The 24,455-nt window shown below is 39.6% G+C and overlaps 1 protein-coding gene and 1 pseudogene across 1 annotated transcript; both read left to right on the forward strand.

Annotated features, from left to right (window-relative positions):
* Positions 1 to 1,245: 1,245 nt before the first annotated feature.
* Positions 1,246 to 11,524, forward strand: LOC147446166 (putative pre-mRNA-splicing factor ATP-dependent RNA helicase DEAH5; annotated as a pseudogene).
* Positions 11,525 to 12,246: 722 nt separating this feature from the next.
* On the forward strand, positions 12,247 to 16,868 carry LOC147446167 (aquaporin NIP1-1-like). Its single transcript, XM_086526185.1, has 7 exons — positions 12,247 to 12,405; positions 13,320 to 13,383; positions 13,481 to 13,716; positions 13,972 to 14,196; positions 14,748 to 14,948; positions 15,635 to 15,696; positions 15,848 to 16,868. The coding sequence occupies exons 1-7, from the start codon at positions 12,256 to 12,258 to the stop codon at positions 16,059 to 16,061; spliced, it is 1,152 nt and encodes a 383-aa protein (XP_086382311.1). The 5' UTR covers positions 12,247 to 12,255; the 3' UTR covers positions 16,062 to 16,868.
* Positions 16,869 to 24,455: the final 7,587 nt, after the last annotated feature.

The following is a 24,455-nucleotide window of genomic DNA, read 5'->3' on the forward strand; positions in this document are numbered from 1 at the left end:
GTGTGTGTGTGTGTGTGTGTGTGTGTGTGTGTGTGTGTGTGTGTGTGTGTGTGTGTGTGTGTGTGTGCGAAGAGATATCATGCCATCTTGGAGCTAGGATACATACTAACATTGACAATCATAAAAAGTTTCTAAGAAAACAGCAAAATCAAGGAGAACATTATTAGTAATTAGTGGGGCATGAGAAGATAGGCAGGGCAAAGAAGCTCTTCATTATTGTCATCAAGTAGATACCCAAGGCTTTTGACAAAGCCATTAAAGTACTTGAGATGATGCCACTGTCAAAATATCATTCAATTTGGTGTTCTGTTCTAGATATTTGGCATACATGTCCTCAAGAAACATACACATGATGCTCCAACAACCTTAGCACCCATTTTTTATCGTGAAATTCCTTTGCCCTTTTGAGTTATTTCTATAAATGCTACCATTGTTTAAAAGACTTTAGAACCAATTATACACATCTTATGATTCGTGCATTCCATAGGATGCATTTTTATTTACTTGGTTGGCCTAAGGCAATTTTGTGAAATAAGGCCTCACAATCGTCCATGTGGCCTAATAATCAGCCATCAAATTTACAAATCCTACAGATGGTCAGGATCTCATACTCAACGGTGCACAACAAATTATCGGGTTTACGCAAGTTCGCTTTTTAGACACTACTTAAATCACATATGTTGTAGAGTAGGAGAAACATAGGAAAATTATTTTTTTTGCTCTTGTTCACTTTTCAAACACTATTTAAATCACTCACACTACAAGCTAGGAGAAACATAAAGTAAAGCATTCAGATTTAGCTTTCCTTTGCCACCTAACTTCTTCAAAATTTGCCGGCGTGTGTGACAAATCTAAAGGAGCTCCACATACGTTCACCATCAGTGTCCAATCACCTTGCTGCACACAAAATAGTGCACCCTCATATTCATGGCTATAGATAATCCTCTCTCAACTCCAGCACGTGGTCACCCTCCCTCCCCTGATGAAAAAGGAGCTTGAGCATGAGGCTAAGTTGAACAAAGAAGAACAACTCAAAAGCAGTGGTGAAGGAATACATGATAAGTAGAAGTGAACATCACACTTGATACAATGGCAGTTCAACCACACAAGTGATGATGATGGAGATTGCAATGGACATGATCAACACAATGGTGGAGATCATGGTAGACATGATCGACATGAGAGAAGTTTGAAAGACGAAGAGAACATGACAAAGAGGATGAATATACAAGGGATCGTAGCCACATGGATGATCATCAAAGGACTCACAATGACCATGATTCTTGCAAGGATATATACAATGGATATCTTACGAGTGAGGATGATGATGATGAACATAGAGATAGGAGTAGGCGGGATTGAGATGATAGAAACCCTAGGTCTTTGAAAGGGCATCACCCACGTGATCTTGAGCTATAAGGTTTCACGAGTCATGGATCATAGCTTCTTTGTGAACTTGTAGGCTTTCATGATTGAAAGGAAGGTATTGTGCATGTGTCACAAATTGCCACATGTATGATTACTAATGCAAAAAAGGGTTGTCAAGAGAGATTACGAGGTATGGATTAAGATAATTTCCATGATTGAAAATAAAATTCTCCTTTCCATGACAGAGGTGGACCAAAAGATAGGGCAAGATTTTCTATTGATGAAAACCCTCTAGTATAAATCAGCCTTCAACAGGCTGCAAAGGGCTTTTTGGGACTATCGTGACATAGGAGGATGAAAATGGCTCTTCTAGGTGACCACTAAGGAGAATGAGTTCACCTAAGAGATGGGAAGCTAAGCAGGTAATAGCGTGAGGGGTCTTGGATGTGATGGATTAACCTAGTTATGAGCCTGATGGATGTCATAAAATCTAATATCTAACCAACCCAAATGATTTTCTCATGTTAAACTGATCATTCAATGTGGGAGAATAAACGAGAGCAAGGGTTAAGATATAGACACGTGCTTATAGATCTATCTCAACATGGGGCCAATGGTAAAGGGGCCCAAATGAAAGATGGTCCATCAAAGAGCAAGGTTAACCAATGGAGCATAAGACCTTATGGTTAGCTTCATTGAAGACCTCCAATAGTTAGTGTAAAAGTCCTTTGACCTTAGGTAAGCTAGGGTTGAGCTTGAGGTGGGAACCCGGCCCAAGCTTGAGGTGCTTGAGGTGGGAACCCGGCCTAATCTCAAGGTGCTTGAGGTGCCTGATGACTAAGATGCTTGAGGTGCTTGATGATTGAGATGCTTGAGGTGCTTGTCATGTTTGAGATGCTAGGGTTGTAGTTCAGGTGAGAACCCAGCCCAAGCTTGAAGTGCTTAAGGGCCAAGCTTGTGGTGGGAAATGGGCCTAAGCTTGAGGGGCTTGAGGTGTCAAAAGTCAAGATCCAATTCCTACAAGGAGGGGGCGATCCCTACATGAAGGGGGATGAGAGAGAACACACACACACACACACACACACACTGACACTGACACAAGGCATGCCTAGTACAAAGCAATCAAAGGGGACACTTGTCAATTTCCTCCTCATGTTGCCCTCATGGTGTGCTTGATACAGAAACACTCTTGGCTATGGAATGAAAATCCAACCAAGAGCCATGATTCAATGCTTAAGCTTGCCATCTTCTCCATCTTCATTACTATGCTATTATGTATGCTAGCAAGGAGAGTTATCATAAGTGAGGAGCTACTTCTTTCTCCTATGAAATGTTTCTTCTTCCTCTTCCCTACCCTCATTCTCTACTAGCTCTCTCCACCTTGAAAGGTGTTTCAGGTCTTGGGACTGAGGCTTGGGATAGTTAAAGCTTTCTTCAAAGTTTATGTTATGCTTGTGATGCATGAATCTTTCCATCTTCATTGCATCACCTAGGTCACAAGGAACACAAAGATTGTATTGTAACAAGTCTCTCTTAATGGGAGAAATCATAATACAAATGCCTATTGGAGGGGGGACCGGCTCCACATAAATTTGGTCCTCAACTGTTTTCATGTTCTCTGAATTCACTCTCTTGCAAAAGTATTGTTCATGCCAAGTTAACTAAGTGCTATTTCTATGTTGTTATCTTCAATTATGTTCACCTGCTATTCTCACAAAGTAGTTTCTCAAAAGTAATCTCATTAATTCCGCTACTCTCAAGTTAATAGGCCAATTCCATTACATTGGTATCAGAGCATTTGGTTTCTCTTTTCTTGCTTAAGAAGAGAGGTCCTTAAGTAGCCTATAAATGGTTGATTTTGTTAATTATATTAGGGTAAGTGGAACTTGGATCTATTATCGGTTTTGTTGAGCCCACTATGTGGGATATGGTGCACACCTCGAGAGCTTTGGACTTAATAATGGAGTCTTTTTAGACTTGCCTACGGCTTTACCATTATTGAGCCATAAGAAGTCCGAAAGGAGCTAGAGCCCTCGACAACTCTTCTATGTTAGAGCTACTCCACTACTCTCTATAATTAACCACTTCGAGTCGTGGGTGTAGATACTTAAGAGCCAATTTTCAAAGGCTAAGAGGAGTGGCAACTAAGGTTTTGAATTGCCAAATCATACACTAAGTACATACATAAATTCTTTTAACATGGCTAACAATAATCAAGAGAGTAGAATGAACATTGATAGCTTTGATTTTTCACATGAAGGTGCTAATGATGATGCTCCCATGTTCGTGAATTATCTCATTTCTAGGTTGCAACAAGCTATGGGCAACCCTGTTTGCAAGCCAAATTTAACAACTTCGTGCTTATGGGATTTCCCTTCCTCTCCAAGAGGAGAGAGAGCTTAGGAGGCCTCTTGAAGAGACCCCCAAAAGAATACTCTCTCTTATATGAGAGGAGGAATCCAAAGAGCAAGAAAGCAATGAAACTTTAAGTTCCTCTGAAGATGTGGCTCCACGAAGACGGCGGTCTAGACGATCGCCCACTCCTCCCAAGATGAAAAGATCAACACATAGTCCTTCTCCTCATCATTCTGAAAGGGAAGAGAGGAAACAAAGGAAGAAAAGGGCTAGAAAGAGGTCACCCTCTTCTCCTTCTTCTTCATCTTCCTCCTCTTCTGGACGAAATCTATGCTATTCTCCTAGAGAATACAAGTGGGGAGGACATCGCAAATCATACCCTACATGGAGAAGGTCACAAAAGCTAAAGAAGTTCAAAGAGGGAGGAAAGAGTATCTCTTTTCTCACCTATGATAGAACCTTTGGTGCAATCAACAAAGTGTTGGCCTTCATCCAGCAATTTGATGCAGCCTTTGGAGACAAGGGCTTCACAGAGTCCTCCAAGCCATGCCATGTAGCTATGCACTTCCCAAAATCAGCTCATCAATGGTGGGCTAGCCTTTGTGGCAACGGTGAATCCCCAAAGACATGGTAAACTCTACGAGTTTCCATCATAAATCAATTCCTTGCAAGCGATGCAAAAGACAAAGTGCTTACCGAATGGTGCAGCTTGAAGCTTCTCTCTCATGAATCTATCCACAAGTATGTAGACAAGTTTTAGGATTTACATCTCAAGGTTACTGTCTGTCAAAAGATAGACTTTGCCGAGAAAAAGCAACAATTTTGTGCGGGATTACCTGAAGAGATGGCCCAATACATCAACTCTCAATGACTTGGTTCTATCACCGAAGTAATCCATCACACCATGGTTGCTTCACGCATTAATTTCCATCAAGGGGCTAGACGAAATGTCAAGCCCATGGAAAACAAAGACAAAAATGATGCAAAAGGGAAAACCAATGTTCAATATTCTTCCCAAGGCACTTCCAACAACAACAAAAATCGGTCCAAGGAGAAGGGAGTTTACAAAGGCAAAAACAAACTCTCTCTTGAAGAGCTTGAAGCTTTTCGCAAGGACCATAAGTGTTTCAAGTGTGGGGAGCAAGGACATGGCTATTTTTCTTGCCCCAAGAAGAATGATCACAATGAGACTCCTAGGGCTTCCACCATCGAAGCTCCAAAAGAGGATGCTCATTGCAAAGGATCATAACTTTCCTATGCTTGGAAAGGTAAGAGAGCATGATGCCTTCATCTTGTTTGACACTTGCTCTACTCACAAATTCATATCAACAGAGTTGGCCACCAAGTTGGGCATTCAAGCTTTTGAGATGGGAGATATAGTAATGGATGACACAGCTTTCAAGGGACAACAAGCCTCCATTACTCCCTTGATTGGGAAGTTGAGGCTTCATGTCCAAAGCTATGTCAACAAAGAAGAATTTTTCATCTCTTCTCTCCAACATGAGGATGCTATCTAGGGACACCATGGTTTGATTGCATGGCTGCCAATATGAAGTTCCCTAAAAGGAGAATCTACTTCACCTACATGGGGAAAGAACATGTATATAGATGATAGTGAGCACGGTCATACTATTCCACTTGTAAATCCTCCTGCTTTTGATAAGTCAATGAAGAGCTCAGTTTCTGCTTACATGATTTTTGTCAAAGAGTCACTAAAAGATCCTAATGTTTCATCAAATGTAAATGGTAGGAATCAAGAAGAGTTAGACTTATCTAATTTTCTAAAAGGATTCCAAGATGTGTTCATCGATGATATCCCTATGGACTTACCTCCAAAACGAGGGGATGATGACCATCGCATTGAGCTCTTTCCAGGAAGCTCACCACCTAACAAGCCTCCTTATCGAGTCTCACAAGCTCAACAAGAGGAGATCATGAGGCAAGTACAGAAATTGGTAGACAAAGGGATGGTGAGGCCTAGTTCCTCTCCCTTTTGTTCTCCAGTCCTTTTGGTGCAAAAGAAAGATGGTACATACCGTACGTGTGTGGACTATAGAGCACTAAACCATATCACTATCAAAAACAGATTTCCAGTGCCTCAGGTAGAACATCTATTTGATAAGCTACAAGGCTCTACCTACTTCAGTAGGATTGACCTTAAAAGTGGCTACCATCAAATAAGGATAGTCGATGAAGATATCCTAAAGATCGTGTTTCGCACAATGTTTGGTCTTTACGAATATCTAGTCATGCCTTTTGGTTTGACTAATGCACCAGCTACGTTCAATCATCTAATAGAGAAACTTTTTAGACCTTACCACAAATTCACTAGAGTGTTCTTTGATGATATCATCATCTACTCCAAGTCTTTGGAGGAACATAAGCAACATCTCCAAGTGATTTTTCAAGCAATGAGGGAGAACAAGCTTTTTCTCAACCAAAAGAAAAAGCGAATTTTTCCTCCAAGAGATTCAATACCTAGGTCACATTATCACTCAAGATGGTATCTGTATGGATCCATCAAAGTTAGAGGTAGTAAAATCATGGTCTAATCCAAGGAATATACATGAGCTAAGAAGATTTATTTGTATGTGCACATACTATAGACGCTCCATAGAAAAATTCTCTCAAGTAGCAAGACCACTACATGACTTAACTAAGAAGAATGTTAAGTATGTATGGACTGGTAAGGAGAAAAATGCTTTTGATAATCTCAAGGAGAAGCTTACCTCCCAACCAATCCTCATGCTTCCGGATCTCTCAAAGCCATTTGAGGTCCAATGTGATGCTTGTGGTGATTGCCTTGGAGCAGTTTTGCTTCAAGAAGGGCATGCCATAGCATATGAGAGTCGAAGGTTCAATATGGATGAACGAGTCTTGGGCATTTATGAGAAAGAACTTTTAGCTGTTCTACATGCCTTACACACATGGAAGCACTATTTATTGGGGACTCCACTTATTCTACAAACCGACTACCAAAGTCTCAAGTATTTCATGACGCAAACCAAGCTTTTCGCTGAGGTGGGCAAATTTTCTTTTGCAATTTAATTTCCATATTTCTCACATTGCTCATAAGCACAATCAAGTGGCCAATGCACTTTCACGACGATCAAAAGTTAATGCGATGTCTATAGCTACTCACAAAATGATTTATCCTCTATGATAGATGAGTATGCTACTGACCCTAACTTTAGAGACATAATGTTAGCCCTTGCTTTGGGGAAGAAAGAGGAACCATTCACCTTGCACGATGGTTATTTTCTCCATGGCAATAGGCTATGTGTTACCCATTCCCTTCGTGAGAAAGTTATGTATGAATCCCATGCTCCTCCCTATGCGGGGCATAGAGGTATTTAGTCTACTCTTCGAGGGGTAGAGACATATTTGTATTGGCCTACCATGAAAGTGGACAAGCAAGAGTATGTTTCAAAATGCGTAGTATGCCAAAAGACCAAATATGATAGAGGGAAGCAACCTGGATTACTCCAGCCATTGCCTATCCCAAATTCACCATGGCAAAGTATATCCATGGATTTTATCTTTGAATTGCCCAAGTCTATCCATGAGAATTTGGGAATATGGACAATGGTCAACAGGTCTAGCAAGAAAGCACACTTTATTCCTATCAAAAAGACTATTAAGGCACACCAAATGACAACTCTCTTCATATCACATATTTTCAAACACCATGGATTACCAACATCCATCATGTCAGATAGAGATCTTAGAATGACCAGTAATTTCTGGAAAGATCTCTTTGAAAATTTAGGAACAAGATTGAATTTCTCTTCGGCCTATCATCCACAAACGGATGGTCAAATTGACATAGCCAATCTTACGATACTCAATCTACTCAAGACTTATGTTACAGAAGTAGATCAATGCTCACAATGGGAAAAGTACTTACCTCTTGTAGAGTATACGTACAATAATATTGTACATACTTCTACGGGAAAAGCACCTTTTGAGATCATTGAAGGAAGACCTAAAAGTCCCTTGCTACTCAAAGTACATGGGAAGATCTTCGCCACCGATGAGTATAGTCGTGACCTACAAGAATCTTTTCAAAAGATTAAGGAGGCTATATCCATCTCTCAACAAAAAGGCAAAAAATTGTTGTTGACAAGCACAGAAGGGCCTTAACGTTTAAAGAAAATGACTGGGTCTTACTTAAGTTTCCTAAGGCTCAATCAAGGCAAACGACGGGCAAAAACCCTATGGGCCATCAAAAGTATTATGCTAAGTTAGCAAAAAGATACTATGGTCCTTTCCAAATCTTGAAGCCCATCAATGAGACGGCTTACCAACTCAAGTTGCCCAACCATTGGCTCATACACAATGCCTTTCATGTGAGCTTACTTAAGCCCTACAAAGGAGATCCACCAAGTGAAGCAATTATTGAAGACCCTCCCGAAGTTGAAGACCAAGAAGAGGTGCTACAACCCGAAGCTATCCTTCGGCATGAAGACAAGGTACGATGACATGGTAAGATTATCCGACGGTATCTTATTAAGTTCAAAAATTATCCTTTTGAAGATGCTAGATGGATGCAAGGAATACAGCTTAAGGATAGTATGAACCTTGTCAATGCTTACAATGCTACATTAGAGTAAGCAATTGTACAAATTTCTTTTAAATGACGCATGTTTTTGTCTTATAAGACTAGTTCTCTTTTTAATTGTGCACAAATTTAAATAGTATGCATGCTTAGAATCATGTTTATGATGACGACGTCTCTCAAACACCACATAGAATTTGTCACTCTACTTTGGGAGAATGAAATGGACTAAACAGCACACATGCTTGCGCGGCAGCTATGTCTCCCAAGCACATGCATTAGTCATCCATCTTGGAAAGATGTCGTAGGGTAAAAAGGGATCCTCTATCCACTAAGTAAGATTGACTAATGACTAAGGCTTTATCTCCTCTACCTCATAGTCGAGGACGACTATGATTTCAAGAGAGAGATAATGTCATAAAATCTAATATCTAACCAACCCAAATGATTTTCTCATATTAAACTGATCATTCAATGTGGGAGAATAAACGAGAACAAGGGTTAAGATATGGACATGTGCTTATAGATCTATCTCAACACAGGGCCAATGGTAAAGGGACCCAAATGAAAGATGGTCTATCAAAGAGCAAGGTTAACCAATGGAGCATAAGACCTTATGGTTAGCTTCATTGAAGACCTCCAATAGTTAGTGTAAAAGTCCTTTGACCTTAGGTAATCTAGGGTTGAGCTTGAGGTGGAAACCCGGCCCAAGCTTGAGGTGCTTGAGGTGGGAACCCGGCCTAAGCTTAAGGTGCTTGAGGTGCCTCATGACTGAGATGCTTGAGATGCTTGTCATGCTTGAGATGCTAAGGTTGTACTTGAGGTGAGAACCCAGCCCAAGCTTGTGGTGGGAACCCAGCCCAAGCTTGAGGTGAGAACCCAGCCCAAGCTTGAAGTTCTTAAGGGCCAAGCTTGTGGTGGGAACTGGGCCTAAGCTTGAGGAGCTTGAGGTGTCAAAAAGTTAAGATCCAATCCCTACAAGGAGGGGGCGAGTCCTACATGAGGGGGGATGAGAGAGAACACAAACACACAAACACACAAGGCATGCCTAGTACAAAGAAAGCAAAGGGGACACTTGTCAAAAATTCCTCCTCATGGTGCCCTCATGGTGTGCCTAAAGCCTATCGGTTGGCCACCAAAGGGGTCCAATGATAATTTAGGAGATTTAATCATTGATTTTGCATTTATCAAGTCCTCTCTCTCAAAGGGGAAAGGGGGACACTTCTCCCAAGGCTACCCTTATTGCTTGGTATGACTCCTGCTTATGATTGGCTAGTCCTGGAGGGGTCCAATGAGCTTCAAGCATGAGCTACAAGGGGGGGGTCGACCAAAGCAAGTAGGGGACTTGCTTAGGGGGGTATACTCTCCCACACACACTCTCATTGTGTGAAGTGCAAAGTGCAAGAGCTCCCTCTCCTTCTCCAAGCAAGTAGAGAGGTTGAGAGACTACACCTACACTCTTGGCTATGGAATGCAAATCCAATCAAGAGCCATGCTTCAATGCTTAAGCTTGCCATCTTCTCCATCTTCATCACTATGCTATTATGTATGCTAGCAAGGAGAGTTATGATAAGTGAGGAGCTAATTCTTTCTCCTATGAAATGTTTCTTCTTCCTCTTCCCTGCTAGCTCTCTCCACCTTCGAAGGTGTTTGAGTTCTTGGGACTGAGGCTTGGGATAGTTAAAGCTTTCTTCAAATTTTATGTTATGCTTGTGATGCATGAAGCTTTCCATCTTCATTGCATCACTTAGGTCACAAGGAATACAAAGATTGTATTGTAACAAGTCTCTCTTAATGGGAGAAATCATAATACAAATGCCTATTGGAGGGGGGACCGGCTCCACATAAATCCAGTCCTCAAATGTTGTCATGTTCTCTAAATTCTCTCTCTTGCAAAAGTATTGTTCATGCCAAGTTAACTAATGGCTATGTCTATGTTGTTATTTTCAATTATGTTCACCCGCTATGCTCACAAAGTAATTTCTCAAAAGTACTCTCATTAATTCCGCTACTCCAAGTTAATAGGCCAATTCCATTACATGGATATGTACCCTTGTATCAAGATGAAGGCACTAAAGAGGAGCTTGAAATTGAGCTCAATGAGGATGAATTAGCATTCTTAAGAGGGCAAACAAGGTACTCCATTGATGTGTCACCCATGAAAATTGAAAAGGCAACAAAGGAGCATGCTTGATTCCATCCCAAAAGATCTAAATTATCTGTGGGAAGATCTCATGCCAAAACAGGAGAGTGGCATAACACTTAGGAACTTCGTGATGCCGGAGTAGAAGAAGGATACATTTGGTAATAAACCCACATTTTTCCAGGGTCAAAGCTATCAATATAGGAGTACAAACAAAGTTTTTCCATATACAAGCTCAAAAAGTGAGTTGGTTAGAGCAATCCATGAGAACCACATTTTAGTTGTGATCGAAAAAATTGAATCAAGGAAAATAGCACAAGTTACACAATATCTAGCAGAAGCGGGGGTCACAACAGAAGGAAAGATTGTCTACACACAACCTCGAAGAGTGGCCGTAATGATTGTAGTCGAGAGGGTTGCTCCAAAATTGGGTCGCAGGCTTTGTGAAAAGGTTGCTTATGTAATAAGGTATGAGAATTGCACGAAACTTGAGAGAGGTGCTTGTAGATAGCCAACATATATTGTAATCGTGCTTGATGAAGCACATGAAAGAATAATACACACTATTGCCCTCTTTGGGCTATTGTCAATTGAAGGACCTAGTAAGGCGGCAAATAGATTTGCATCTTTTATAGTCACCTTAGCTACACTTGCATTTTTTGGGTGTTTTTTTTTAATGCAACATTTTTACCATTCTACGATAAACATTTTCTGTCGATATTCTGTATGCAAAGCATTCAAAAATTTACTATCTAAATGTTGTACTTATTACTGGTATATGGATGTATTTAGGTGAGCCAGAAGGTGGTATCCTTCTCTTTTTAACATGACAAAAAGAAATTTAATTTCAACATGTTGTACGTATTACTGCTATATGGATATATTTAGTTGAGCGAGAAGGTGGTATCCTTCTCTTTTTAACAGGATAGAAAGAAATTGATACCATGTACCAACTTGTATGTTCATTTGGAGAAGTTTGCATTATGTACTTATTACTGTACGGATATATTTAGCTAAGCCAGAAGGTGGTATCCTTTTCTTTTTAACAGGACAGAAAGAATTTGATACCACACGTACCAAATCTTGTATGTTCATTTTGAGAAGGTTGCAATCCAAAATCTTGCCTTTGAGAAACGACACAAAAAAAAACCCACTTAAACTTGTCGTACTATGAAAAAATTTCGAAGTTATAAAAAAGTAGATAGTGCACAAATTAGGTGAGTTCTACAGAAGTATGGTGAAGAGCTGGCACAATGTCTCTCCAAAATTTATAAGAAACGGAAGCCATGCCTTGCCTCGTAGTCCAATTCCTATTTCATAGTCATGGTATGCAAGAACGAAGTTACAGACGTGAAATTCACGTTGATAAGTTGATTTGGCACCACAATTAGTTATTATTGTTAGTGCTCATGTCATTGCAATTCAATTATATAGCAAGCCGAGATTTGTAGATTGGGAGTATAATCAAGTCTGGAACATTGGAATGGACACAACCGCTTACGGTCAATGCTATGATCTTTTGATAGATAGATTGTGCTTGTTCTTTATGCAAAATTTGTAATGGATGCGTGTTCACGTGTACTTATGTTTGTCTGAGTTTACACCTCGGATGTCCGAGTTTACAAAATTTACTTTTTAAACAACCGATAACATGGCATGACCCGCCGTTGTTTTTTTATTCGTCGTCCGATCACCTCGAGGACCCCCCGTTTGCCGTTGATCCCATGGTGGGGTCTTTATTCAAGACCCAGTGCCATTTAGTCACGAGAGTAGTTTGTGACGGTGGGCACTTTTGCAGATGGGTATAGAAGGGAGAGCATCTTTTGGAGCAATGGAAACAACGCTGGTGAGCTTTGGCTGGTGGGATGGGGTTGGATATAGCAGGACGGCCAAGCACAGTACTATTCTATGCATCAAAGACCACCTGAGCCCTCCCCTATCAAACGCCATTCGGGTTCAAGGAAAGGAAGGCCAGAGAAAGGTAAGCCCGCTTCAATCAATCCGTTTATTTACGCTTATAACACCAGATGCAATACCTCAAACTTCAGCTTGTTGTGGGATATGGGTCAGCAAGCTGGCAAGCATTTAATGCGCTTAGCCTATTAATGCGCTTTTGTCATCCATTTCTCTGTTACCATGGTCAACATACTGTAATTTGTAAGCATAATTAAGCTGTATAGACCTCAATCATACTCCTGGCTTCAATAAGCTGTTGTAGAGAATGGGTCAGCAAACACTTATGGGCTGACAAGCATTTAATGCGCTTTTGTCAGCCCGTTTCTCTGTTACCAACCTCAAGCATCCACCATGGTCAGCACCAGCTTGTTGTGGAAAATGGATCAGCAATCATTCAATGGGCTGACAAGCATTTAATGCCCTTTTTTCAGCCCATTTCTGTGTTACCAATCACAAGCATCTACCGCGGTCAGGCTTCACTATTGCAAATCTAGTGTTGAAAGTTCTGGTGAACTTTTAGAGATGTTAAATCATTTTTTTCCTCACAAAAGACACCTTTTCTATCTGTGGGCCCGAAAAACAAAAAGACCTTGACAAATATGTAGATACAAACCAGGGGGGCACTCTACTATCAGCCATTGTGTGCTTAACGCGCGCTAATGGACCCTTGAACACTATTATATGGGTATTAATATGGCATTCCATGTTGTACTAGTGCACTGATTAATATCATGTATCATGTATTGTTTCATGTTAGAGCACTAATCGACAATTCACTATGGTATATATTCATTTAATGGACAAGTCTTCATTTGTTGATGCCTTAATTTGATGTAGGTGTTTTGACATTTTTCATGGTGGAAACTAATAAGTTTAGTCGTCTACATGGCATGACATGGTGCTATTATCTTCTCACACTTCTTTTATGTATGGTTAAAGCATGCTAGGTGCCATCATGACCATCTAGTTGTCTCCGAGAGCGGTGGCAATGGGCACTCGCAATGTGAGATTTACCATGGCAGATGTGCATAATCCCTCCCAAGACTCGATTGATGGTATGCAATCAGTGGGTACTCTTGGTGGAAAATATATCATGGCAGATGTACATAGGCCCTCCCCAGACTCGTTTGATCGCATGCTGAGAGCGGCCGCCATAGCCATGTCACCTGCAAATAGCAACACAGTGATGCAAAAGAAGCAACGCCTTGGTAATACTAATATTGAAATTGAGAAACTCAACCACTCCATGGATTCCGCTGCTATGGGAGCAAAATCCATGGAAGTTACAACCGCAACCGCAGATGCACCCGTGGAGTTACCTAATTTAGTCCAGAAGGTATGTATATTATAGTCTAGTACGTTGGAACATTTGAATTAACGGTTCATGATTTTGTATCTTTTGTATATCAAACGAGCTTCGAGGTATTGAAAAATGAATTTGTCATGTAAGATAGTGCTACCTATGGAGAAAAACGCACATGTATTTGCAGATATATAATTTGAGTGTAAATGTTACAAAGCTTTGTTAAAGAGGTATCCCTGTAAACATCATCCCACACAAGCTTTATGCTGAAGATGAAGGTCTTTGCAGGTGCTAGCGGAATTTGTCGCAACGTTCTTCCTGGTATTTGCTGGTTGTGGAGCGATTTTGGTTGATGTCAGTCATGGAGGAAACATTGCCCATGTAGCCATTGCTGCAAGCTTTGGGTTGGCAGTCATGATCATGATATATTCCATTGGGCATGTTTCAGGAGCACACCTAAATCCAGCCGTTACAATAGCTTTCGCATCGGTGCAAAGGTTTCCACTTGCCGAGGTCAGTTATCAGAATTTTAAATTTATAGATTCAAAAGTGCACCATGGCTCAAAAGTCATAGTCAGGCTTAATTTAATTACACCCACTCTGCATTGAATGCGCAAAGGTAGTCACACTTGAGCGTTCTCGGGAAAAAGTAGGTTTATTTCATGTGACATTTCAAATTTGAAGGTGAGAAAACATTTTCAAATGTAGAATTAACCTCTGAATTTTATTTCTATAATTTCAAACTTGAAGGTAAGGAAACAGATAAATATATTTCTAAATTTCAATTTGAAGGTGAGAGTACATGTCAAATTTAAGAGAAATTTAGCGGTAAACCCATCAATTATGGTCAATTTATCTCTAAAACTCAAATTTGAAGGTGATAAAAATTCAGAGAAATTTTAATGTCAAAGCTATCATTTATAGTCAATTTACCTCTACATTGTTCCATGTAAAGATTTTCTAAAGTTTTGGAAAAAAATTTATATGGAGAGCTGATGGATATTACAGAATATCTCTTATTATCAATTAGATTTCTGATTTTGAATCTTTAACGTGCTGTGCAGGTTCCAGCATACTTAGTCGGTCAAGTAGGCGGCTCTTTACTTGCCTCTGTGTTATTGAGAATGATCTTACATGACTCAGTGCTGATGGCAAAGGCTGTGAACCTGCCATCAGATGGGGATTTGCAAGCTTTCGTGGTTGAAGTAGTGATCACCTTTGTGTTGATGTTTGTTATCTCTGGGGTTGCAAGCGATTCTCGGGCGGTGAGTAGCTTCTCTGACATGCATGTCCTTTTGTAGATGCCACCAAGGATTCAAGTGAAGCCACTACCAATGAGCAATAGCCCACTTGAATGGGAATCTGTAATGAGTTTGGTGTGGTTGTAGGCAAGATTGCTTTTTCTTGGGCATTTTACCCAATTTTGGGTAATTTTTTCAGTTTTTCACGGGTCAGAATGCGAGCTGCCCTGAAAAAAATATTATCACTAAAATCATAAAATTATTGAAATTGGAAGGGCAAGCGCACCCATCAAAAATCAACCCTGTTGTGGGTTCAATCTATATAGCCTTGCAATGTCATAGCTTGGAGTGCTTCACTTTAAGGTCCAATGTTAACCTCAGGAAAGACAAAGACAACAAGTCTTGTTGTGGGGTGCAATGAAGGGGAAGGGTGTTGTAATCTATTCTGTGAAGTGATTGTGCGGCTACGTCGAGTTCGAGGTTTGATACCCAACTTCCTTTCAAGCTAATCAAAGGGGAAAGAAAAACCATTACTACTTCCTTTTGAGTGAATCAAAGGAAGAAAAAAACCATCACTACTAATGGTTTCAAAATGAGGTTTATTCCGGATAGGTTCATAGCCTAGTGGTTTAAATGATTGTGTATGTATTATATTTGCCAATAAAGTTAATATTCTATCCAAAAACCCAGAATCTGTAATGGCCATGCAGGTTGGAGAAATGGCCGGAATCGCAATCGGTTCCACAATTGCTTTGAATGGAGTGTATGCAGGGTAAGTCCAAAAATGAAAATGCTTGATTGGCATAAACTGACTAGAGAGATAAATCTACAAGAGGCAAGCGCATACACTTTAGCAATTACTTTCTTATTTTCAATGAGTTGATGTTCACTTTATTGATGTGTTGATGATGTAATATATGCAGACCTTTGAGTGGAGCTTCAATGAACCCAGCAAGATCAATTGGACCAGCAATTGTGGCACAAAAGTTCACATCTATATATGTGTATATAGTCGGTCCAATTCTCGGAGCGATAATCGGAGCATGGACATACAACACTATCCGGCTCCCTGGAGCAGCTAACAAGGATTTGCCTGTTAAGAAAAGCTTTCTTAAAACTTGCTTCAATTTCGGTTAACCTAATAATCATGGATTCACACATGCAACCCCATGCAACAAAAGTAGACCTTGGAGTAGCCTCAAGAGGGGGCTTTAGCAATTGTGGGTTGGAATATATACCTAATAATTAAAATTATACACACTACCAATAATTGAACTCTTTAGTTGTTAACACTTTTTTGAGAGCTACAAGTGTGTTAGCCCCTCCTCTTTAGGGTGAAAAGAGTGTTACAACTAAGCAGAGCTCTCTAGCTCTCGCTCTCTCGCACAATTCTTGAACATTGAGAGTTACTTATCAATTCCACACACCACATGATATGAATCTTTTGGTTCCCTAGGTCATATTTAACCTCCAAGGATGATAATGGAATCTCTTCTCCAATCTTTCTAGGAATACCAATATCAATGTCATCTTGAAGTGGAATGTACTGATAATAAAGTACGTGATTTTTTCTATAAGCCGACTTTGGCCTCAACTGGATGTTAGTAGAACTTTGTTTCTTTCTTTCTTCACTCCATTCTACACTCAATATGTGTCTCTTCTTACAATCCTTATTCTTCTACTTTCTCTCCAGGTACCCTTTCATGATCATGCACCCAATTGTGAAAGGTGCTTTGTTGCCATACATGAAGCACTAATCTAGCCACCCAATGATAAATACTAGGTGTCCAATTTCTCTTCCTTCACATTTTCTTGAATAAGAGAGACTAGAAGGGAGATGATCCAAATTTCCATCATGCAAGAATCAACTCTATTTAATCGAATACCTTGAATAGGATAGTGGCATTCTATCCAAAACAGAAGCCCTCAATCATCCCAATATCTATACCTACATATCCTAGTGATTCAGAAACAAAAAAAAAAAAAAAAAACTTAGTACATACATAGGTAGTGCAAGGAAACTCTAAAGCAAGAAAAACGCTAAAAGAAAGGTAAAGATAAAGAAGAATATAAAAGTAAAATCACACATACACACACACACACACACACACACACACATTGCATGAATGATCGACCACCTCTTTATATAGAAATGCAGTCTTTTGACTTCCACTTTCATGAGGCTTTTCATTTCCCAGACTCGAATGGCTTTAAAAAACTTTTAGTCTTTTGAAGTTGTGGAGACCTGATGAGAAGACCTCAATCATCCCACAATGAAATGTAGAAGAACCTGAAACCTTTGGTACCAAGTAATGGGCCACGTGGCATAGGGAGCATCCAACATTGCACATCTTGCCTCTATGCCCACCTATGTAAAGAAAGATGCCACAATTTGGTCCTTTTAAACCCAACCAAAAAAGAACCTTAGTAAAGCCTTAGGGTGGGTGGGTGTGAAACAACCTCATGGATTTCTCATTCAATCTCCACCCTGCACCATCATCTTCTACTTGGGTGAGAACTCTCCACCGCAAGGTGAAATTCTAGTTGTCAAAAGTTCATATGAAAATTCATTTATATCCATGTTATAGTGTTCACCTAGATCAATGATGCAAGGCATGATGTAAAAAGTGGTGATCGCATATGATGTCAAAAAGTGGGATAATATCTTGGATGGAATACAGCAAGCTTCCAAGCTTCAATGTCTCTATGGGTGATCATGCTTGTACGTGGCTATTAATGATAGGTGATCCTGTATATATTGTTTATAGCACTTAACTTCTCTCTCTCTCTCTCTCTCTCTCTCTCTCTCTCTCTCTCTCTCTCTCTCTCTCTCTCTCTCTCTCTCTCTCTCTCTCTCTCTCACACACACACACACACACACACACACACATTCATACATACATACATACATACATACATACATACATACATATATATATATACATATATATATATAAAAGGAAAAAGATAAGTGTTCATAAACATCAAAGTAAAATTCAATGTACTTTCTCAATTCTACGTGCTTTCTCTTATTCAACCTCTCTCTCTCTCTCTCTCTCTCTCTCTCTCTCTCTCTCTCTCTCCTACAGACACATTCACAACAGCATCTACAATTTCCAAATTGTGCCACTGACAAAAAGGAATGAAACACATATACTTACATGCTATGAGCTAATAAAAAAAACCCCTTTTTCTTCATAAAAAATCCCTTACTTTGAACTCACATGCCAGCCTCTTATTGCAACTTCAAACTGCCCAACATAGTGTAGCCTTATCACCTAGGATAAGAAGAAGTTTGACAATAACACCATCATAAGTGCTTAAAGTGGCTTGATACAAAAATTAAACAATGCTTGGGTAATGCCATAGTCGTAAGAAGGGAAGCAGAGGAGACCAATCACAAGCTAACAAAAGAATTGAAAGTTATGAAGCATGTGGTGAAATCCACCAAAATAATTATAATAATAAAGTGCTAACGAAACAAGGGCTACAAAGTGTTGACAGTTATGAAGCATGTGTTGAAATTCACCAAAATCATAATAATAATAAAGCGCTAAAGAAACAAGGGCTACAAGGGATTTAATAGATGATCTAAATGTAGATTCTTAAATGATGATGGCATGCCTCCTTTCATTATTGAAACGAAAAGTACTTTCAATGCTAATATTGAAAGAGAATGGGTAGACTGGAAAGCCACCAATCTAGCAAATGAGAGTGAGCTCGAACAGTCAAAATCTTGTAAATAAATAATGACCATGGATTTCAGACAGATGATGCCAGAACGGTGCAAGGAATGGTTTAATAAGCATCACAATGAAAAATACATCTCAATTGATTCACTAAATAATAGGAGGATAGATCCTACATTCTGCCTAATGAGAGAAGATGCTCCAAGCTATCTCATGACATGGACTTGAGAACAAGTTCCTAGTCTATCAATTTCTCGACTATTCCAAAGCGATCACGGAATGACCAATATTCTGCCTAATGAGAGAAGATGCTCCAAGCTATCTCATGACATGGACTTGAGAACAAGTTCCTAGTCTATCAATTTCTCGACTATTCCAAAGCGATCACGAAATGACCAACAAATGAAGCTTGAATGATATATGCAATGTTTAAAATACCAAAGATTCTTTTTTGGAGTCCCTAACATTCCTCTGCGGAGATACTTGTGAATTTCTTGAGGATATTACTCTTTTGACAAGTTTCGACAAAGTAAAGAGATTCCAACCAACCTTACATAGGTTCAATCAAGGCATAGAGTGCATGTATTTGCCAATTATCTTTTGGAGGCTTTGGAAAACATGACATAGACAGTTTTCATCACCATATTTGGAATTTCCATGACTTTATCCACATTTCAATACTGATGCAATGCTATATTGAGCAATAATGGCTAACAAATTTTGCTCCCAATGTTTTGAGGCATGGCATGCCTGAGCTAACAAGAAGGTACAAGAATTCCAATTGGCTATTGCTAGGTTACAAGAAGATATGCCCCAGGTAGTTCAAGTCTGTAACATTTAATGGTCTAGTAACTTGTGTGTAGCAAAAAAAAACATAGACATAGTGAGCATTTCATTAGAATAGATTCCTAATGAGCATAGCAAGAGTGCTTGGATGGAGAGAGCAACATTAAGCATAGCACCTAGTTAGATAGGCATGAACAATACTTCAAAAGAGAGAGAAACTAAGCTATTGACAATAGTTGAGGACCGGATTTACATGGAGCCGATCCCCCCTCCAAAAGGCTGTTATAGGTTTCCCCCATCAAGGGAGACATTTTACAATACAAGACTTTGTGTTCCTTCAATAACTTGCTGGTGCAATGAAGATGGAAGCTTCAAGCACCAAGATAACACTTGTAAAACACAACATCAATTCCCTCCCGGTCTCAGACCCAAGACCTCACACACCTTCAAAGATGGTGAAAGCTAGCGGGGTATGAGAGTAGATTGAGAGGAAGAAGGAGTATTCTTACGAGAAAGAAGTATGTCTCCTCACATAATCACTCATAATAGCTTAGTAATTATCATGATAGAGGAGATGAGCATGCATTGGAGCTTGGCTCTTGGTTGGATTTGCATCACAAAGCCAAGAGTTATTGGTGTAGGCCTCCCTTCTCACAAGCTTGGAGTAGATGATGAGCTTTCCATTAAAGCTTGAGAAGGAGAGAGAGTCTTCTTTACTTCACACATGAGATTGTGTGAGTGTGTAAGTAATAATTCCTTTCAAAAATCATCCCCCTCTCTCTCTTGGTCGACCCCTCATGATTTTTACTCATGCTGACATCCCATTGGACCCTGCAAAGCTTAGCCAATGATAATTAAGAAGCATAAGTGATAGCCTTGTGACATGTGTCCCCCTTTCCCCTTTTGTGAGAGCTTTAGGTAATTAAATAATGCAATTAAACTCTCATTGGACCCCTTAGTCTTGTGGCCAATAGGAATCAGGCAAGCCATTGGCTGTTGAATGCTCATTGGACCCCTTAGGAGACTGTCCAATAGTCTTCTAGAGAGCTTAATTTCTATTGGTTCTTTTATCAAGTGTTTTAAAATGAATTAAACTAAATGTACTCTAGCCTAATTCTCATTGGTCCACCTCTATGACCATCCAATAGGATTTGAATGCACCTTGGGGGCAACTGGGCTAGGGAGCTGACATGTGTCCCCTATTCTCTTTGTGTAAAGGGAACTGCTAGAGAGAGAGAGAGAGAGAGAGAGAGAGAGAGAGAGAGAGAGAGAGAGAGAGAGAGTGTGTGTGTGTGTGTGTGTGTGTGTGTGTGTGTGTGTGTGTGTGTGTGTGTGTGTGTGTGTGTGTGTGTGTGTGTGTGTGTGTGTGTGTGTGTTTCTCTCTCATCCCCTACTAAAAGGGCTCGCCCCCTCCAAGATAGGAATGTGAGAAGACTTTTGAGTCTTCCCACAAGCATCCAATCTTTCCTAGGTTTTAACCATTGAACTTAACCTTTGCCCATTGTTGCACATTGCTCTTTTGCAGATGGGCCCCTCTTTGGATCCCTATTTTCTCTCCTTTGGATCCTGCTGTGGCCGGTCTGCCAGCTTAATCAATATTCTAGCTTTTTCTCCCCTGGTACTTTCCCATATTAAATGATCAGTTTAACATGAGAAAATCATTTAGGAGAATCAGATATTATTTATTATGACAAAGTCACTACACAAGTAATGAAGGAGCTACAAGATTAAGTGTGAGAAATGCACCAAGACTAACCATGACAAGCTGCCAACATTAAAAAAATCATCCTTCCACCATGTTCTACAATAGGGAGTCTTAAGAAATGCACCAAGAGAAGTCCTAGCAAGCTGCCAACAAAGGCAAAATCATATGACCATCATGTGCTCGATTCATGGCATACCAAATATGTTGTACATAAGGGAGGAGGTGGAGTTGTAGTACATCAAAGACCTCCTCCCAAGGAGAAGGAGATGAAGAAACAACCTCCCAAGACATGCAAACCATCTCGCAATTGAATGGTGTGAGAGGACAGGACACCATGTCATCAAGGAGTTGTGAAACCACAAGACATATAAGAGCTTTAAAGGGTTTATGGGGTTAAGAGAGCCAAGGAAGAGACCTCAAATTTTGCAAATGTTGGCCTAAAGGCAAGAAAGCAATAATAATCAAAAAATACTCAGCAACAACTACATCATTGCCTTTATTTTGTAATTTCCTATTAGAAACCGAGGGAAGAAATCTACTATGGATTTTCTACCTCAAATACCCTCTATAAGTCTCATCTTTTGTTAATTCTTTGTAAAATTCCTCTTTTGATGTGACATGTCTGCCAAATTGTGAGCCATAAGGGAGGATTGTATCCATCTATAAAAGTGATTTTTACTGAAGAATTAGGGTTCTTCTTGTCATATCAAGCTAACTTTAAGGAGGCAAGGATTAAAAAAATATCTTTATAATGCTCTCTTATCCAAGCCTTCCATGCTTGTGAGAAGGTGATGATTCTAATGATGTTCTTCACTTGAATCTTGAATGCTTTGCTTAATATTGTGTGTAATGCCTAATCTTCATGCTTGTTTCTAAATTTTTCTTATCTATGCAAGGCTTAATGTGTAGATTGCAGTTGAATCGTGGAGGGAGTTGAGTTTGGGATTAAAAAAATATTTCTTTAGCTTGGGAAGGTACTACATTTCCTTTCTCAAGTGCGGTTTGAAGCTTACATTATTAACATATTACCTGCATCAGGTGGATTGACAAGGGTGGATGAGAATGGGGAATTTTTGTGAATGTAGATTATAGTGGGAGGGAGATAGCTTCCTTACCCAGTTTTGTCATGTTGAAGGGAGGACCTGACATAGCTATTTTGGGGTCACTAACTTCGGGTTCATAATCCTAGGAATTGAAAGGAAACCACGAGTGTATGCTATGTTACATAGGCGAAAATTCCCTGTGTCCTCACTACACAAGAAGCACCTTTAGCCTTACATCATGTCGCACCTAGGTGACCTCAAAGCAAGAGGATATGGCCATGGAAAACTTACCATACCACATAAGTGCAAGGGGGAGGGATCTTTTCTAAAGCCAAGTAAGTGTATACATTAGGGGTTGGCCCCTTTCCCCTTCTAGACTTATTTGGGGGTTTTTTTATTATAAAAATTTGGGGGGGGAGGGGTATAAGTATTACTAGAGGGGGGAGGGGAAGGAAGAAGGAGATAAGATAGATATGTACTGAAAAGAGAGGAACATATATTCTTTCTATATATTCTATAAATAACAGATTTTCATTGATATTTTACATATATCAATAAGAGTTTTATGCATACAACATTGTTAGAGAAATATTTGCAATTCCCACGTGATGTCATTTGCTAACAGTGCTAGCGAAATATTTGTAATGCCCATGAGATGTCATTTGAAAGTTAGTCTTTGAGACTACAAAACCTAGACCCTTCATATCAATCAACTCAAGTTTATGCATACTCACATGTTGCCATCAAGAATACCTAATGACTACTTGATTTGTAGTCCTCTTATGGTGTTATGTGTTAGGGTAACTTGAGGCTTAGGAATAAGAAGAATCCCATCAAGGTAATTTCCTCAACACTAACGCTAATTCAACACTAACGCTAAGAAAATGTGAGAGAGAGTTTTACTACACGGCAAATTTAGTCATAGTGTGTCTTCAAAGAACCATACAATACCTTCTATCTACAATTGTGGTATAATAATTTTTTTCACTACAACTCCTATAAGCGTAAGAAATTAATCATGATTACTACATAGTAATTGTAAATAGGGAATTTTCTAAGATTTTCCACTCGCAAAGTGGCATGCCCATTTCTATAAGGAGTGGATCCCTCAAATTGAAAGTCTCTCACTAGGGCTTTGACCTATTTAAGCCACTAACTCAAGGTGGATTTGTTTCGTTTGAATGTTCCTTAGGTTTGTCTTATTAGTAAGAGAGCACCTCTTGCATAAAAAAAATTTAAGCCAACCCATGAATGCTTATAGCCTAGGTTTTACATAAACAAACTCACTATCATTGTAAGGGTGAACATTTATCAAGGTAAAACTTTCATCGTCTTCTTTTTTGCACTCACAATTATTAGTCCTCCCATTGCTTTGTCATGTTGTCGACAAAAGGCTCCATCAAAGCACAAAGTATAAGCACCTTCAATCTGCACTCCCTACAATGATGTTGGACTCTTCTCTTCATTAGGAGAGGACTTCTCTAGTACTATATTCCACACAAATGAGTAATCAAATTCTTGAAACTCAAAAACCTACTATAGGGAACCTGATGTGTTGCATCGCAAATGTTTGATTCCCCAAATTAATAAAAAAGAATTGGTTATAGGAGATACGGTCTAAACTTATTTGTCGCAAATATGACAGAAAATACCACCTTCGCCATGTCAATGTAGCCCTTCTTTGTAAATTCGTCACTTTGCTAGCAAGCTTCGTGTACATTCTTGAAGATCCTTTTGCATGAAAAGTTAACCCCATGGCTTCATGCCTAACACTTACTGAGAAATAGGATATATTGGGATCTCGTGGCCTTATGTTTTGGAGAGAGCTAATTATACTTTTATCTCAAAAAAACATAATGCAAAATCTCCTCCCGATTCAAACATGGATTGATGTGCTAATTTGTGCAAGGGAAAAATTTTGTCGGCGTGAAGATGTATGAAGTGAGACATCTACCTAACTTAATGAATAAAGGTAATTAATACCTTTACTGACTTAGTTCTACCTTTGTCGACTTAAGATATAGGAGTGATAAGATGGCTCCACTTTACAAGGGTCTACTTGGATACCTTAAAAAGGAATATATGGCCAATAACAACACTTACAATCAACAATGTGTCACTTGTCTTCGGTTTGAGCTAGTCGGCACCATGGTGATGAATTTGCAGGAGAATTTCCTCCAACTTTTGACCGATGAAGCACGCTACCCCTATTATAGATGAGAACAAAGCACATGGCCCAATAACACCACATGCTATTGTGTAATACATCACTTATGTTGGGTTGGGTTGAGTTGGTTGCTATTACGGT

Source organism: Adiantum capillus-veneris, chromosome 12 (genome assembly GCF_014529385.1).
Source record: "Adiantum capillus-veneris isolate H3 chromosome 12, ASM1452938v2, whole genome shotgun sequence".
In the NCBI taxonomy this organism is placed as follows: Eukaryota; Viridiplantae; Streptophyta; class Polypodiopsida; order Polypodiales; family Pteridaceae; genus Adiantum; species Adiantum capillus-veneris.